The 16,344-nt window shown below is 40.7% G+C and overlaps 1 protein-coding gene across 3 annotated transcripts in view; it reads left to right on the top strand.

Moving 5' to 3' along the window:
• nlgn1 (neuroligin 1) overlaps window positions 1-15,990 on the top strand; it is a 198,222-nt gene extending 182,232 nt beyond the window's left edge. For all 3 annotated transcript variants that reach the window (XM_056735508.1, XM_056735506.1, XM_056735509.1), the window contains 3 exons: window positions 9,731-9,943; window positions 12,641-13,430; window positions 14,166-15,990. In XM_056735508.1, coding sequence (XP_056591486.1) covers window positions 9,731-9,943; window positions 12,641-13,430; window positions 14,166-15,000 — 1,838 coding nt within the window. In that variant the 3' untranslated portion in view covers window positions 15,001-15,990. The remainder of the gene's footprint in view (window positions 1-9,730; window positions 9,944-12,640; window positions 13,431-14,165) is intronic.
• The last annotated feature ends 354 nt before the right edge of the window (window positions 15,991-16,344 follow it).

Below are 16,344 nucleotides of genomic sequence, written 5' to 3'. Positions count from 1 at the left end.
AATGGGAAAGCAATATCATAATGTAGTATCATGTTTGTGTATCTACTGACACATGTACAGATTGACTGTTAGTCTTTGCCTCTGACGTTTTTTCTCTTGTCAATCTGCGGATTATTGGCAAGAATCAGCACTTTATCCTTTTCCATGTTTGCACGTCAGAACAGGATGGGAGATTGCATGGCTCAAGAGTGTCCAAGTGTCTTTTGCCATGCCAGTTTGTAAGCCCATATGGGAGACAATTATCTCACTATTGCTCTGACTCTTTCTCTCTCTCTCTCTCTCTCTCTCTCTATTGCTTGCTCTCTCTCTCGTTCGCTCCCTTTCTGCATGTCCTCTACACCTCTAAATCAGCATGCTGTGGCGTTTGCTTTACACCGCAAACCACACAAAACCTTGGCCGGCACTGAGCTCGCCAGGCCACCATTCAGAGCTGTAGTCACCATGGTCACTCAGCATCCATTTTGTAAATTTTGAATGAAGGAGGCCATTGCGGTTTTGTGAAGCCCTAAACACAAGGAACTCAGCAAGTTAACAGTCTTTTTCTGGCATTCGGTTCGAAATACATATAAATATTAAAGACAAAAAAAATTCAAGGAAAGACTATTTCACATTTTTATTTTTTAGAGGTGCATTTTGATCTTTATAATTTGTTCTATGATGTATTTTTTCTTTTAATCAGTTGCTCTGTATGAAAAACTTTAAATGACAAAATTTTATGAATGATAATCCTATCAAAGTGAATGTAGATGAATTTGACAGACACTTAATATTGTCTGTAGAGATTGGATCGGCTGTTCGCTCTCTCCCCTTTATCATTTCTATTCTCTAGGAAAATAAAAGTATTTTAGTGGTAGATGCTGATTTGAGGTTATTCGAGTCAGCAGTGAGTATGGATAATAATTTTTAGGGATATGATGCCAAGCCACCCATCTGGGCCACCCGGGAGGTGTCTGAATGTACCAAGCCGGCTGTGGACTAGCAGTTGTTAGTTTCTTTGTAACAAAAGGAATTATTGCCAGGCTGGTGCACCATATATCACTGCGATGCAAGCGCAGGCCAAGCAAGGTTCTGGACATGTCTTCTAGCTTTTCAGCGGTCTGGTTGCGTGCCGTGTTGTTTACTTAGTCAATGTGGGGCCTTGTTGAGAGCGTGCCCAAGAAATCAAGCCAACCGTCATGTCAGCATCTTCAAAAGTTCACCACAGAATCTGTGAAGATCTTTTCTGTGTTGATTTTCATCAATCAATGCAGTTTAACGCTTGTTGGCTCAAACAACATCAACCTTATTCCACAATCAGCTTCATTTCTTTTCCAGACGTACAGCTCCTGGAGAGAGAGGAATTTGTGCGGCACAGGGCTGCCTTATCATTAAGAGATGCTAGCCTCACAGCTGTACGTCTTGTTTCCGCTCACCATCGGCCTGTCAGCATTCTCATTCCTGACAAAGATTCGGTCACGCTCAATGAAAGCCGTGAGCTGAATCTAACAGTCAATGTTAATGGTCCCCTCATGACCTAGCCCGGCACATATTCACCCGGTCAGCCTGCTGTTTTACAGCCCCTGTAAAAATACAGGCCGACTAATGAGGCATCTGCTTTTGTCGAATGATGTCTCTTTGGTTTAGGATTTTATGTTTGTATTCTTTTTAAATGAGCGTGGGTGAATAAAGATTAAATCATTGAAGCTATTTCTCTCATTTAGCTTGCGAAATATCATTTTTTAACTCATTACGCGAGGGTTGGATGGTGTGAACATTCAGATATTTTGGCAAACTCTTATGGAACGATGTGTTCCCACAAAATACACAAAATGTCAAATATTCAGTATAGTTTATCCGAATCATCAAGCTGCCAAACGGGATTTCACCTCCCATTGTCTTTCTGAGGTAAAAAGGAGAACTGGGTTCTATGGAGATCTATTTTTTTCTGTATTTTGTTTTATTGTGACTGTTTAAATATAAAAATATGTTCATCTCGAATACGGATATACAAAATGTGTCCGGTAAATTCTGTTTTTGTGACGTGTACGAGTGTGTATTTGTCCACATTTGAAGACAGGCAATGAAACGGAGACCCGCCATCGTCTTGGTCTTCGAGCCAAGCCTTTAGTGTATGCCGCATTGCAAGCTGTTTGTGTTTCTCACATATTAGGACAGGTTTGACAGCCGGTCCCAGAAGAAGGTCTGTCTCTGTTTAAATTTTCAAGAGCCTGCTAGATTTGTGCATTTCGAAGCCTGCCTGGAGTCTTTTAGATGGGCGCCTTTGAAGCAACAGAATCCATCAAGATGTTTGCAATACTAATACAATCAAACGAGAATGGCTGCCTTATGATTCATTTATGATGCATGCACACCACAAATGTGAATTTATGATACATCTTCAAAGAGTGGCAGGAGAAAGCATGCTTAATTGATAGATGATGTTTCTTACTATGGGAGTCGTCTTTCAAGCTGTGATTTTGGAGGAGGTTCGGTTGGTTGTATGAAACCTTGTTTACATCTTCATATGCTTAAACGTGTGCTTTTTTCTCTGTTCGTCATAACTGCTGTGGATGGTGATATGTTACTGTTGAAAGGACTTCATTCTGTCTGTGAGATCAGTATATAATTGTTTATTTTATAAATGCTTATTTCCTTTGTGTAGATTCTTGATCGACAGAACAAAGCTGTTCACTTGTCAAAGTCTTTATCGGGTTGATAGCAGCTGGTGACTGACTGTTTAAGCATTCGGTGTGGATACTAAACTGATACTTGTTTGGCATGAATAAGTCTTCCTTTGACGTTGCTTTCCAATAGAGATTTGTTTTGGCAGTGATAGGCTTTTATTTTGTCCTTATCAGCTCCAGATCTATAGATGAACTGTCTCTGTTTGTTTTGGAACAGATAGGAGAGAGGAAGTGGGTGAGCGTGAAGGGGACTTTCGGGTCGCGTTCACAATTTATTACGGTAATGACTCCTGAAGTGTGATATGTAAGACTCTTCTTATTTGCTAGGCTCCCTTTTGTGTTTTTTTATACATTTTATTGATTTTTTTGTTCTTACGAATTGAGTTATTCCATAGAAGTGGTGTTGAACAACAATTCTCATTGTTATAACAGTTGATACGGCACAGCATAGAGATCACTTAACAGGGGAAAGATGCTTTTTACCCAGAGGACATAGCTCTGTAGGGTTAATGGCATTCACTGTTGTGTTTCGTTGAAGTGTCAATTTTATCTCGGGTCTTTCTTCTGAAATAGTTACAAATGACTTGTCGAAAATAGTGAGATTTTACATCTATAAAATTATAACCACAGCAAAATTACATTTAATGATTCTGATAAAAAATATTATTAATAATGAAAAAACATATACTGTATAATATATTGAGATATTATAATGTGGATTTTGACCAATAATAATAATTAAATATAAGTTATATTGATTGAATATAGCGTTTAATTTACTCATTTGGAGAAATGAGATGTGAAATTCATCATATTTATATCTTATTACTCTATGTTGGTAAATCTCTGCCCAATTCTAGTCTGTGGCAAACATGAAAGATTACGATGGCATTTCCTTGAAGCTGGGTTCTCAATTTTATCTTATTGTTAAGCCCAAAGTGAAGTTATAAAGCTATACAGGAAAATACAGTAAATTATATTTATATTCCACATTTACATAAAACAATTCTGCAAAGACTGAAAATGTTATCCAAAAGTTCATTCTGGTGTGTAAGTGGACTTTCTTTACAGAACTTAACTTCATGATACTCTGTTGCCGGAGACATGGGTGCAAGAAGACAATTATGATCCTTCTGTGACACCGCGGATATGGGTCGACAGTCACATCCAACCCATGAGATAGATCCAAGGGGCTTTAGGACCCAGTGACACCCCGTGACATGTAATCTGGGAGGGTGTCAGAATGCACTTACACTCTTTTACGGCGCTTCACTGGCTGCAGGTTCATACACGTCCATGAGGACTCTGATTGGCCGGAGAGGTTTTGGTTTGAGCCGCTGTAGCTGTCAAACATGGTTAACCGCTGTGGACCCTGAGAAAGCATTCAATACTGTTCCCTTAACGTCTTGCATGGCCTCTCTGACACCTCATCTCATGTTTTTCTGCTCTTTCACCAAAAGCATCTGACAAAACTGACAGACAGGAGGCTCTCAGCAAACTTGAGTTTGCCAAACACTGGGGGCGGAGGTTTGAAGTTCTGGCATTTCGTGCGTGGTTGTGTACAAATAATAAGGCATCATCTCTCGCCGCTCTGCAGACAGACTGGGTTTGGCTGGTTTTTACAAGCCTTATGCAAGACTCCAGTTGAAGTTAATTCTGACTGTATTATACGTGCACTTTATATGTCGAAAATTCACCTGTATCCTGCACCATTGATTTGCCAATACAAAAATATTTTAGTTTTCTAAAAGTTAAACTGTTAAAACATCTGTTAACTGAAATCAAATAACATATAAAACAAAATATTATTTAAAGTAGGGATAATCTGATATACTAATTTTTAAAAACGAGTAACAAAATATTTTTTTCTGGTTCTCGCTGATACCGATGCTTGTACTTGCATTTTTTAGGTGGCAATATTCCAAGCACAACACACTGAAACTAAAATAAAAATAGAATTGCTTCTTTATTACAAACAAAGAAGCCAAAGGGGTACCCTGGGTGTTCAAAAGTGACGCCGAAGGGTGCTGACCGAGCATCAATAATTGACGAGTCGGGAGTGAGACAGGTTGCAGTCATGGGTTAAACTTGTTGGATATTTGACACAACTAGAGAATAAACATTAAATAGTAATGTGTAACTTTTATTTTGGTTTCTAGATATGTTTTGTTTTGCCTCTCCATGTCACCACAGTGAGGTCATGTTTTTCCCTGCTGCAGTTCTGCAGTGGTTGTAAACTTTAGTGTAAAGACAATCTCTCTCTCTCTCTCTCTCTCTCTCTCTCTCTCTCTCTCTCTCTCTCTCTCTCCCTCCCTCTCTCTCTCTCTCTCTCTTTCCCTCTCCCTCTGGCTTCCTCTCTCTCTCTCTCTCTCTCTTCCTCTCTCTCTCTTTTTCTCTCTCTCTTTCCCTCTCTCTCCCTCTCTCTCTCTCTCTCTCTCTCTCTCTCTTTCCCTGTCTCTCCCTCTGTCTTGTTTTCCTATCTTCAGTCTGGACTTAAGATTGTTTACATTTTGTCAAATGCATTTCGGTCCATGTTTTTCTATTAAGATATATACTATTCCATTTTTCTGGCTTTAGCCAATAAGAATCCACTCAGAACAATGTAGTTGCAAGCACATGCCTGCAAAAACAAAAATGACAATGTGCTAACATCCTGGCAACCACATATCACCCTAGCAACCGTCCCCAACACCCTGGCATCATGGCAGTGTTTTGTTTTTAAATATATGGCGTCTGACCGAGTCGTGGTGTGCGGATGCTACTTTCACCCCTGTTACTGGAGGGAGCTGGAAATGGGGCTCGTCTCAGCATCATTCCCTCCCTGGTCAAGGCTCATTAGCAAGACCTTGCCTCCAGGTTCCAAGCAGGTTTGCCGGGTCACGTACACCTCTCGCCGCGCAGTCGAAGCATGGGTTCTCGGTCCCCAGAAAAGCCTTGGATCATTATCAACATGATGTCTGTAATATGTGGATGTACTCTGTAAAATAAGAGTTGTTTCAGGGTCAGCGTTTTTCTAGCGATAGGGTCATCAAGACGGCATGGATCGGGCACATTCTCTCTCTCACACGAGTGTCACACGGCAACAGAATATTTCTAGGATGTGCGCTAGAGAGGAGAGTGGAGGGAAAAAGATGGAGGGCTATCTTTAGACTCTCACTTTTTAGGAAAAGGTTTTATTCTCCCTCCGCACACACTCTCAGAACTCGCAGCGTGTGTGTTAAACCGCAGAAGGCTGTTATCTGTATGCAAATGTTGTTCTTTTCTATGGAAAGGGAGCTGGTTAACAATTCAGATCAGGTTTTCAAGCAATGCAACTGCCGAGAAGAACAGTTCAAAGAGCGCTGTGCCATAGTTTGAGGCTTTCATGTATGTTGCATGATAATATTTTAAGAACAATTACGGCATCTTGTTGATGTTCCTTCAACTTGGAAATCGTGCTTATGGAATATGTAAACAGAGGTATTTTGTTTTACAGTCAATTTAAAGCACCTAGTTTGAGAAATGAAAATATGTAGGATTAAAACATTTATGTTGTTTATGTTCCATTGGATAATGTGACTCCATGTAAAATGTGTGTTGAACTACTGTTCATCCAAATCCGCAAACTGCTGGTCTTAGCCAGAGGTAATTTAATTTACTCAATCCACTGAAATGGGATATGACAGGGATGTTAGCCTGATAAGAATCTGACAGCTCTAATGTATGCTAAATAATGCACCATCCTCTCTCCAAGTGTAATACAGTAATCCATTCAATTATTGAAATGTACATTTAACTTTCATTACCTATATTTACCTTGGGAAGATTACTGTGTCTCCGCTTTTGTTTGGTCTCCATTGGAACGCGATATTTTCAGCACTAATGCTGCAAACTCGGGTGCTATTTACTTTTTATTACTGTTTATTTTCATGAAATATATTCACATGAAAGCATTTGGCATGTCACTGATCCCCCTTAGAGAGAAATTAAAGGAGATGGGTTTTTCTGGAAGAAAGTGGGTTACTTTAATGTAAAATCTCTCTGAAAAAAAACTGTTTGAATAAAAATCTGTGTGTTTTGCCTGCAGGAGCAGTTTTCAGGTTTGAAATGATGAGCACCAAAGAGGTGATGTCAGGCAAAGGTCTGTCATGTCAGATTCTGTTGGGATCCAACAGGAGTTCGCAGCAGTTAGACTATGCCAACCTCAGGCGCATTAATCTCCTGCGAGTGAGACCGTGCTCACAGGCTGTAATTTATACCATCTGTGGTCACTGTACACATTATACAGTAATTATTAGCATGCAATACGGTCAATTACCACTAGGGGTGCCAATGGCACAACTCAACAGAACTTACTGCCATCTCTCCTGCCATCGTTTTATTGCGCTAACCTTTTCAGACCAACTTTTGGCAGTTCATTTTGTCGTGCCTTGCAGTTTAGAAACATTTTCGAGTGCCAGCCTGCGGTGCAGGAACAGATGGCATCTGCTTTTAGTCTTGAAGTTGTAGGAAACGGATGATAATTCTGTGATGGGAAGGAAAAGTATGAAGGTGTTGTCACACTATAAATATTTTTAGGGACATAACACAACAGGAGGGCCAATTTGTCTCACTGCCGGGTGAGTGCAGACAGAACAGACAAATAACTCATAAGCGGTCTAGCTGTGACATTTCTTTTTGGAGTGAGACTGTATAGCAAATGCTGTAGTGCATAACATCTCCTCTAGAGTTTTTTATCTGCGGCCCTGAAAGGAACATAAAATGTCTGTGACACCTCTCCCAGTTTTCATGTTTTCGCACATTGCCACCATTGCCGTTCTCTCTCAAAACGTAGATTAATTTAACATCTCAAGCCATCTGCTGGGGTTCCAAGAGGAATCGATTTAAGTACATGGCACTTGGAACTAATCCTCCCCCTGGCTTTCTCATCTAGTCGTGAATTCCAATGTGTTGGCCAAGTGATTGCAATCTGATTCCGTTTTATTCATCTGTTGGGACTTCTCAAAATGGCGCGTGCTGTGAAACTTCAGGTACCACAATAGGCCTGGCATGGGTGAAAACTCGACCGGGTAGACTTGATTTGAGGTCAGTCAGTATACAACAGAGTGTCCATCTTTCAATGTTATGATTCATCTTTACATGATGTTATCAGTCTTTCCAATTCATTATATGATGCTGAAAATTGTAACTTATCTTATAAAGGAGACCACTAGCGTGTCTACTAAGACCCCACAAATACCAAGGTTTGCCACTCTGTTTTGCCAATGTTGGTAACCTTGCATGAGAACAGCCTGCAATAAAATATTTGTAATGTATCTGTTGTGCTTCACTTTGTCCCATTTCACATTGAATATCATCCTTCTGGAAGCATAACTATTTACTACCTTTTATAGTTTTAGGAAACATGGGTAATAACAGCCATCTCTAATGTTCTTTCCCATTTCCAGCTTTCCAAAGTGTCCCGCTGGCCCCTCCTTCAAATGAGACCAGAACACAAAGGCCACTTACATGGCAAAACAGAAGTGTCCCTGTCGTTCTCTATTGTGGTAGAAATCCATGATTAGCCTCATTAATGCGCACTGTAGTGAATCTGTTTTCTGCGCATTGTACCAACTACCTCTCCATTCGCAGGCCTAGGCTATTCACCGTCCATTATATTCGCTGGCCTAAGGAGGCTCTTTTGTGATTGGATTGCACTTCTCTGCATGCACATGAATGGAGAGCGTGTCGCCGCCTGCCTGTGTTAGCAGCCAAATGCGCTCACGCCTCTTCTCGGCAGGCACGAGCACCTGACAGGCTGCCATTTGATTGCTAATCATTTTCAAGTCTGCGCCTGGTCTTTTTGATTTGCACTACACACTGCCTTGGCTAAATTGAATCAATTAAATGCGCGCTTGTATTGGACGGCCACTTCCAGGAGATCAACTTCCTGCTGTAGCAACACAAATAGATTAATTAAATCCAATAAAGAACTCAATTAACAAAAGGAAGGTAGGGGGTGTGCTTTCTGTAAAAGACCAAAAGTTTATTGCACAGTTTTCGCTACTCATTCCATCTGTTAATGAGAATATTGCATCAGTTGCGCCGCTGTTGAATCGGTGCCGTGCTTAATATATTACGTGTTCTGGGAATGTGGGGGCAATTACAAGACCCAAAGTGCTGTGTTCACAGAACATGCACACCGCCAGAATTTCGCAAGCTCCCCCAAGATGTGTATTCCCAGGTATACTGTAGTGAAGTAGTCAGTGACTAAATTTCCATTAAAATGCACCACTAGGTCAGTACTTTGTAATCGCAAATTGTTCACAGACACTGATAATGTATTTCTGCAAACTGATTTATTTTTATTCGAGTGCACTTAATTGGAAGTCAAGGGGTAACAAATCTGCTGCCTTCTGCATGACCCCAGAGAGCTATGGTTCCACTGGCTGACCAAAGAAAAGACAAAGAGCAAACCAAAGCAAAGCAAATTTGTTTTAAAACAATCAGGGTTAATGAAGCACAGAAGGATAATGTAAATGTAGTTTAGGTATACAGCACACTGCATACATTTAGAAATTAATGCCAGACATAGCGAGATAAAACCTAGTGGAATTTGAATGATTTATGTAAGCACCAGATCTGTGCGTCTAGACGATAACTTGTTTCATGATGCCTTACTAAGATACCTAGATGAAACGCTTACAGCAGCCAAGATGAGGAATGTTTTAAAATTCAGTTTTATTCAAAATTTTCTACTTATTTACAATATTACAACAGTCGTTCAAAAGGCAAAAATGCATTAGGCAAAAATGTCAATACACTCCTTTGGTCTACCAGTGGAGGTCAAGCCAACCACAAAATGAGGAAATAATTAATTATGAAAAGTTTTTAACATAGCTCTCCTGAGGTGAACGATTGCGATCATAACAATCCATGGATGTAAAAAAAAAATGTTTGGAGGAACACTAGGTTGTTTCTGGTTTTTTTTCAGAAATGTGTTATTGTGTCTGATTATTAGGTTCCTTCCACTGCTATTTGCTTATGAATAATGCACAATTCTCAATCCTAATAAAGGCTTTACATGGGCATTTTTTTTCTGTCTGCAGGTTTCTTGAGCACAGGAGACCAGGCGGCCAAAGGAAACTACGGACTTCTTGATCTAATCCAGGCCCTGCGCTGGACGAGCGAAAACATTGCGTTCTTTGGGGGTGACCCTTTACGCATAACTGTTTTTGGGTCTGGAGCCGGGGCGTCGTGTGTCAACCTCCTGACTATTTCCCATTATTCTGAAGGTAACCGTTGGAGCAATTCAACCAAAGGTACAATGCAGAGGTTTTAACTTTTGACAGTGTTTTGTCTGCATGCCACTGCTGCTTGTGTCATGAGCTCATTTTGAAGGTCTTGTCTTCTGGAATGGCTGTAGTTCATCCCTGTGTGCCATTGTTATTCATTTAGTTAGTTGCGCGACAGACTCACTGTTTGTAAATGTTTTTAAATAGCTAGATACAATCCTAAAATATTTTTTTTGTATACGAGATAAGGGCTTGCTCTGGATCAACCTGATCGTTGCGAAGAAGAACAAGCTGAAAGAAAGATTTTTTACACTGATCCACTTCTCAATTTTGACTTCCAGACTTAATGATCCGATTACTGTTCCTCTTGAGGAAACAGCTCACTGGAGGGAAGATTATCAATATATAATGCATTTCACACAGTCCTCCACACATATGACTTACAAGATGCAAACAAAATGGTTTCATTCTGGATATTTGGATATTCTTTAGGGAAATTAAAGCTTGTTTCATAAAAACAAGTTTGACCTCAAAATGTGACAGAATTGTTATTTTCAACCCACGGTAGGGTCAAAAAGGGATGAACCCAACCCCTGGGTTACCTGTATAAACTAACCTCTGCTGGATTATTTCAACCCAAAATGCTATGTTTTTGTAACCCGTGGTTGGGTAAAATATAACCGTTGGGTTCATCCTTTTTGCCCGAACTATCGCTTGCATATGACCAAGCATTTTTAGATAGGGTTAAATTAACCTACAGTAGAAAATTTCTATATTTGGCCTCACCATTGATTGAAAATAACCCAGTATTTTTGAAGTATGAAGTATAAATACAACAAAAACATGGATCACAACGGTTCCACAGACCCCCAATTGAGAAACACAACTCTATTTCATTATTATATGAAGCACAAAAATCCTTAATTTCATACACAGCCCAACGGTGTGACACTAAAATTGTAAAAAACTCACAGCGGTTCCTTCATGGGCCCCGCATTAGCCGAACTCATTTGTCACCCGCTGGCACACTTTATCACAGAGTCTGACCAGATATCACTTGTTTATGGATATTAAATTTCTCTAGCTTGCTTCATGTTCTCATCTTTATTTAGTCAAGTGCATACACGTCACCAGGCACCGTGAGCGTGTTGTTCAAATAGAGCACTCACCCACCATTGGCACGAAAAGAGTAAATACTTTAATTCCATTTTCACTCGCTCTGCTTGGAAGATTGCTTTGTAAAGAGGTCTCTTGGCACAGACCTGCTCTAAGGTTGTCACTATCATTCAAATGAACCCAGAGAATCCTCTAGAAGAGACTCAAGCAGTCTGTACTATCGTTTTGCCTTAAGGCAAAGTTAGTCTTGACAAAGTTTGATATATTAAAAAAATATATTTTTTGTCTAACTGTGTATTCTTCGTTCGCAAACATATTCATCTATTCATACGCAATTGTTCACTGTTGAATTGCGAAGTAAAGTGTCCTCTTAATTCCATTTAATTTCCATGTATGTGTGTTTTGTAGTTTTTTCTTTCTTTAGTAAGAACATGTTTTTACTCATAACTGCACTGCTAAGACCTGAGGGTTGTCATGGTAACAGAGTAACTCAATATTCCTCTCTCTCTCTCTCTCTCTCTCTCTCTCTCTCCCTCTCACACACAAACACGCACATGTTCACTCACTTGCATTTCATTCTTGATGTGCATGATATCTGCTTCTCTTCAATGGTATGGGTGAACTTTATTATTTCGTTGTAAAATGGGATCAGAGAGTTTTAACAGCTAATTAACATTAACGCACTGTAATCAAAATCATGGGAGCATGTTTTCCTCCTGAAATTTCCTGACAAAGTAAAATGTTGTTAAGCTCTGTTTGCAATACAAGTTTATCAGCGTATTTACGTTTCATATCAGCGCATTCTTTCCCCAAACCATTTAAGATTTGCACAACATCTAAATTGAGATTAATGTGTTCTTTACTGAGGTGCACTTCTGTGTTTATCAGCGGGCTCCAAAAGTCTGAGACAACATAGAAAATGTGGGGTTTATGTGAACGTCAAAATAAAAGATTTGCAATAAATAAAGGCTGTCAAAAGATTAATCACGATAAATCACATCAACAAAAAAAGTTTGTGTTAACATAATACATGTCTCTGTACTGTGCATATTGATGTTGTATTTATAAATTAAAAAAACATACACATACAAGTATTTTATATTTAGGAAATATTAAGAAGTATTTATAGAGATTTACCAATCATTTAAATTACATATACTGTAAGTGTCTATTCATTTTTATATTTTATATTTTTCTTAAATATATGCATGTGTGTACAAGATTTTATTAATTCAAAATTATTATGCACAGTGCACAGACATATATTATGTAAACACAATCTTTTCTTCTGGATACTAATTCATCGCGATTAATCGATTGACAGCCCTACCATATAAAACTGTAAAAAGTTTTGACTTGAAATATATAAACATTCTGCATTCTTTTAGGTTACTAAGCATAATTTAAATTTGTGAATTAAAGGAGACAAAATACTAAGAAATGTCGAAATGAAAGCAAATACAAATTTGTTTTCAAATGCTATGCTGTTAATAAAATTCATGTAAAAAAAATGCTGACAAAATATAACCACTAGTCTCAGACATTTTGACCCCACTGTAGTGTCTGCTGTTCCTCTCTGTGTAATCGTGCTTTGTTCTACCTTTACAGGTCTTTTCCAAAGGGCCATAGCCCAAAGTGGCACAGCCTTGTCCAGCTGGGCTGTCAGCTTTCAACCAGCCAAGTATGCCCGCATGCTGGCCAAGAAGGTTGGGTGCAACCTCAAAGATACAGTGGAGATGGTAGAGTGCCTACAGAAAAAACACTACAAAGAGTTAGTGGAGCAGGACATCCAGCCCGCTCGCTACCACATCGCCTTCGGTCCTGTCATTGATGGCGATGTTATCCCTGACGACCCTCAGATCCTCATGGAACAAGGGGAGTTCCTCAATTATGACATCATGCTGGGCGTCAACCAGGGCGAGGGGCTAAAGTTTGTGGAACTCATCGTGGACAACGAGAATGGCGTGCAAGCCAATGATTTCGACTACGCCGTGTCGAGTTTCGTGGACGATTTGTACGGTTATCCAGAGGGGAAGGACATTCTGCGGGAGACTATTAAGTTTATGTACACTGACTGGGCAGATCGTCACAACCCGGAGACCAGGAGAAAGACCCTGCTGGCTCTGTTCACAGATCATCAGTGGGTGGCACCAGCAGTGGCCACCGCCGACCTTCACTCCAGCTTTGGCTCCCCTACTTATTTCTATGCGTTCTACCATCACTGCCAAACAGAGCAGGTGCCTCCCTGGGCTGACGCAGCGCATGGTGATGAGATCCCCTATGTGTTTGGGCTTCCCATGATTGGTCCAACCGAACTCTTCCCTTGCAACTTTTCCAAAAATGATGTGATGCTCAGTGCGGTTGTGATGACATACTGGACAAACTTTGCAAAGACCGGGTTAGTCTCCAAGCAACTTCTTTTGTAAAAAAATTCGCTTTGTGTTGAACTATATTTCCCTGAATTAGGCTTAAAAATATATTTTATATGACATAGTGTTAGACCACCATACTCATAATTTTCGAGGTTAAGTTTCGTATTGACTTCTACACAAAACCCTTGTGTTGCCAGGAAACAGGGTACATCAGGGTTCCTAAGGTTAAATCATTGCTTAATTGTTTCATATCATCATTTTCATTCAGAAATGCTCACCTAGATTCCCTAGGTTAGGCTATATTAAATTTACACAACTGCTTTTTATGCAACAACAATTTGGTTTGCTTCAATTTAGGTGTAATTCAGTGATTAAAGTGATGATCACTTAGAGTCAGTTTAGAGTTTATATGACATCGCTGCCATTTAAATTAAATGTCTGCCTGGATGTATCACTGTACCATCTCGGGGGAGGACAACAAATCAGATTGTGTGCAAATGTGTAATTTCTTCCTTCAGTCTAATTCTTGTTAATTTTAAAAGCAGGTGCAGTTGTCAGGAGACAGTAATGAGCTCTGGGAGAGTATTAGGGGTCTCTAGGCACCTCTTTCAGACATGGTACTATGCCGATAATGGGTTGTAGGATATTTGTCTTGAGCTGACTTAGACTGCTAGGTTTCTACGTGCAGTTCTGTGCAGTTAAAGATATCACTTCTGGTGTTTTATGCTTCCCTTATAATTATACTGTTTTTTTTTTTGCAGTGATCCCAACCAGCCAGTTCCACAAGACACCAAGTTCATCCACACCAAACCCAACCGCTTTGAGGAAGTGGCATGGACACGTTACAACCAGAAGGACCAGCTATACCTTCACATTGGCTTGAAGCCCCGTGTCAAGGAACATTACCGTGCCAATAAAGTCAACCTGTGGCTGGAACTGGTGCCTCATCTCCACAGCCTCAACGAGGTCACCCAGATAGTTTCCACTACCACTAAGTTGCCTCCACCCGAGGTTACTCCCCGTACACCAAAGAAGATCCCAGTCAATACCAAGAGGCCCTACCCCACGCCGTTCCCCACGGAAACGCAGGACAGCCACAACCAGAATCAGAACCAACCCTTTCTGGTAGACCAGCGGGACTATTCCACCGAGCTCAGTGTCACCATCGCCGTGGGTGCTTCATTGCTCTTCCTCAACATCTTGGCTTTCGCAGCGCTGTACTACAAGAAAGATAAACGGAGACATGAGGTTCATCGACGCTGCAGCCCGCAAAGGACCACCGCCAATGAGCTGCCCCACACGCAGGAGGAGGAAATCATGTCTCTCCAAATGAAACACAGCGATCTGGAGAGGGAATGTCGAGAGGCCATGCACCCCCATGAGGTGGTCCTGAGAACTGTCTGCCCACCCGATTACACGCTCGCGATGCGCCGTTCGCCGGACGACATCCCGCTCATGACCCCAAACACCATTACAATGATTCCCAACAGCATGCCGGGCCTTACCTCTTTACACCCGTATAACAGCTACTCCAGCGGACAGAATAACACCCTTCCCCATCCACATCCCCATTCACACTCCACCACCAGAGTATAGCCACACACAAACACTGACATACACACAGATACGCTCCCGCGGATGTGGAGTTTGAGTGTGGCGACGGACAACAAGCAGAGGTGACATCACAGAGTGAGGAATATCTTTACTCCAGTTGTTCAGAGGAACAGGAATTAACAATGCAGATTTTTTTCTCTTTCCTCGAGGGCGATACTATCCTTTTATATCAGAGGGGAAAAACAAAACACAAAACGTGCAAGATGATTTCAGATTTAATGAAAGACGAACTGAGTTGATTTTTACTCCTTGTATTGTGACAAAACAAGGACCATTTCTTGGAAACAATTATCAGTTCGGGGTTCATGGAGGAATGGTTTGATTCGTAACCCGGAGAGGAAACGGCGGAATCAGAGAAGAGATGACGTGTGGGAGGCCCTTTGTAAACAAACGGAAACATATTGTTTTCCCGAGGCGCTGGATTGTAGATTACTCTCCTCTGAGCAGAGATGCTGCTTACCTAATTTAGGCATGTGTTCTCCTGATGGTAGCACTGTAAGATACGGAATACATCAATACGGGGAAAAAGACGCGATTGAGAAATCCTCGAGAATATGCACAATAGAGACATTCACTGAATGTCTTTGAATTTTTTTTTGTCAATGTATTTTTTGGGGGAACCGTTTTATTGTATAGGACCTATTTACATATCTAGATATGTACACAAAGCACCCATGCTCTTTAAGCCCTGGCTGGGGGCGTCGATACTGAGGAATCTGCCTCAAGAGCGTAGCGGGGAATTTATTGGCTTTCTGGCAGATACGGCTTCATCACACAAGTGCTGTCTATACTGAAAACTGGTGGACTGGAGGCTGGATATTTTTAGCACGATGCGCATGACAATTTATCTGCTTGGTGGCTGTTCTGCTGATTAAGTCATTATTTAAAACAAAAAAAGTCATTTTCTTCCCCATTTGGATTTGTTTAAGGATATACTGCTCTGATTGGCTCGCAGGCATTGGAATATGCTGGTGAGGGCGGACATGTGAGGGGTGGGGAAGGGGTCAGATTGGATATGGTGACGGGAAGGGGCGGGGATAAGCTAAATAGATTGTATTCCCAAATAGCTCGAGTGAACCTGGTTATAAGGACTAGTTTTGTACATGTGTGTCGGTAAAACTTTTTAATAGTGGTGAATCACTTGTTGTTTGAGCTCCCATATGTGGGACATTAATGTACTTTTTGGTTTTCTCATTGGTCTCAGCTATACAACATTGTTTTACTTTTTTCATCGTTTGCTAATATTTGCCACGTTACCTTAGGAAATTTATTACCTGTAATGTTTTTTTTTTTTTTTGCTGTGCTTCACGAGGCAGTTCCCATACG

The sequence above is a fragment of the Triplophysa dalaica genome, chromosome 21 (assembly GCF_015846415.1).
Source record: "Triplophysa dalaica isolate WHDGS20190420 chromosome 21, ASM1584641v1, whole genome shotgun sequence".
In the NCBI taxonomy this organism is placed as follows: domain Eukaryota; kingdom Metazoa; phylum Chordata; class Actinopteri; order Cypriniformes; family Nemacheilidae; genus Triplophysa; species Triplophysa dalaica.
This window is presented reverse-complemented; position numbering and strand designations above follow the sequence as displayed.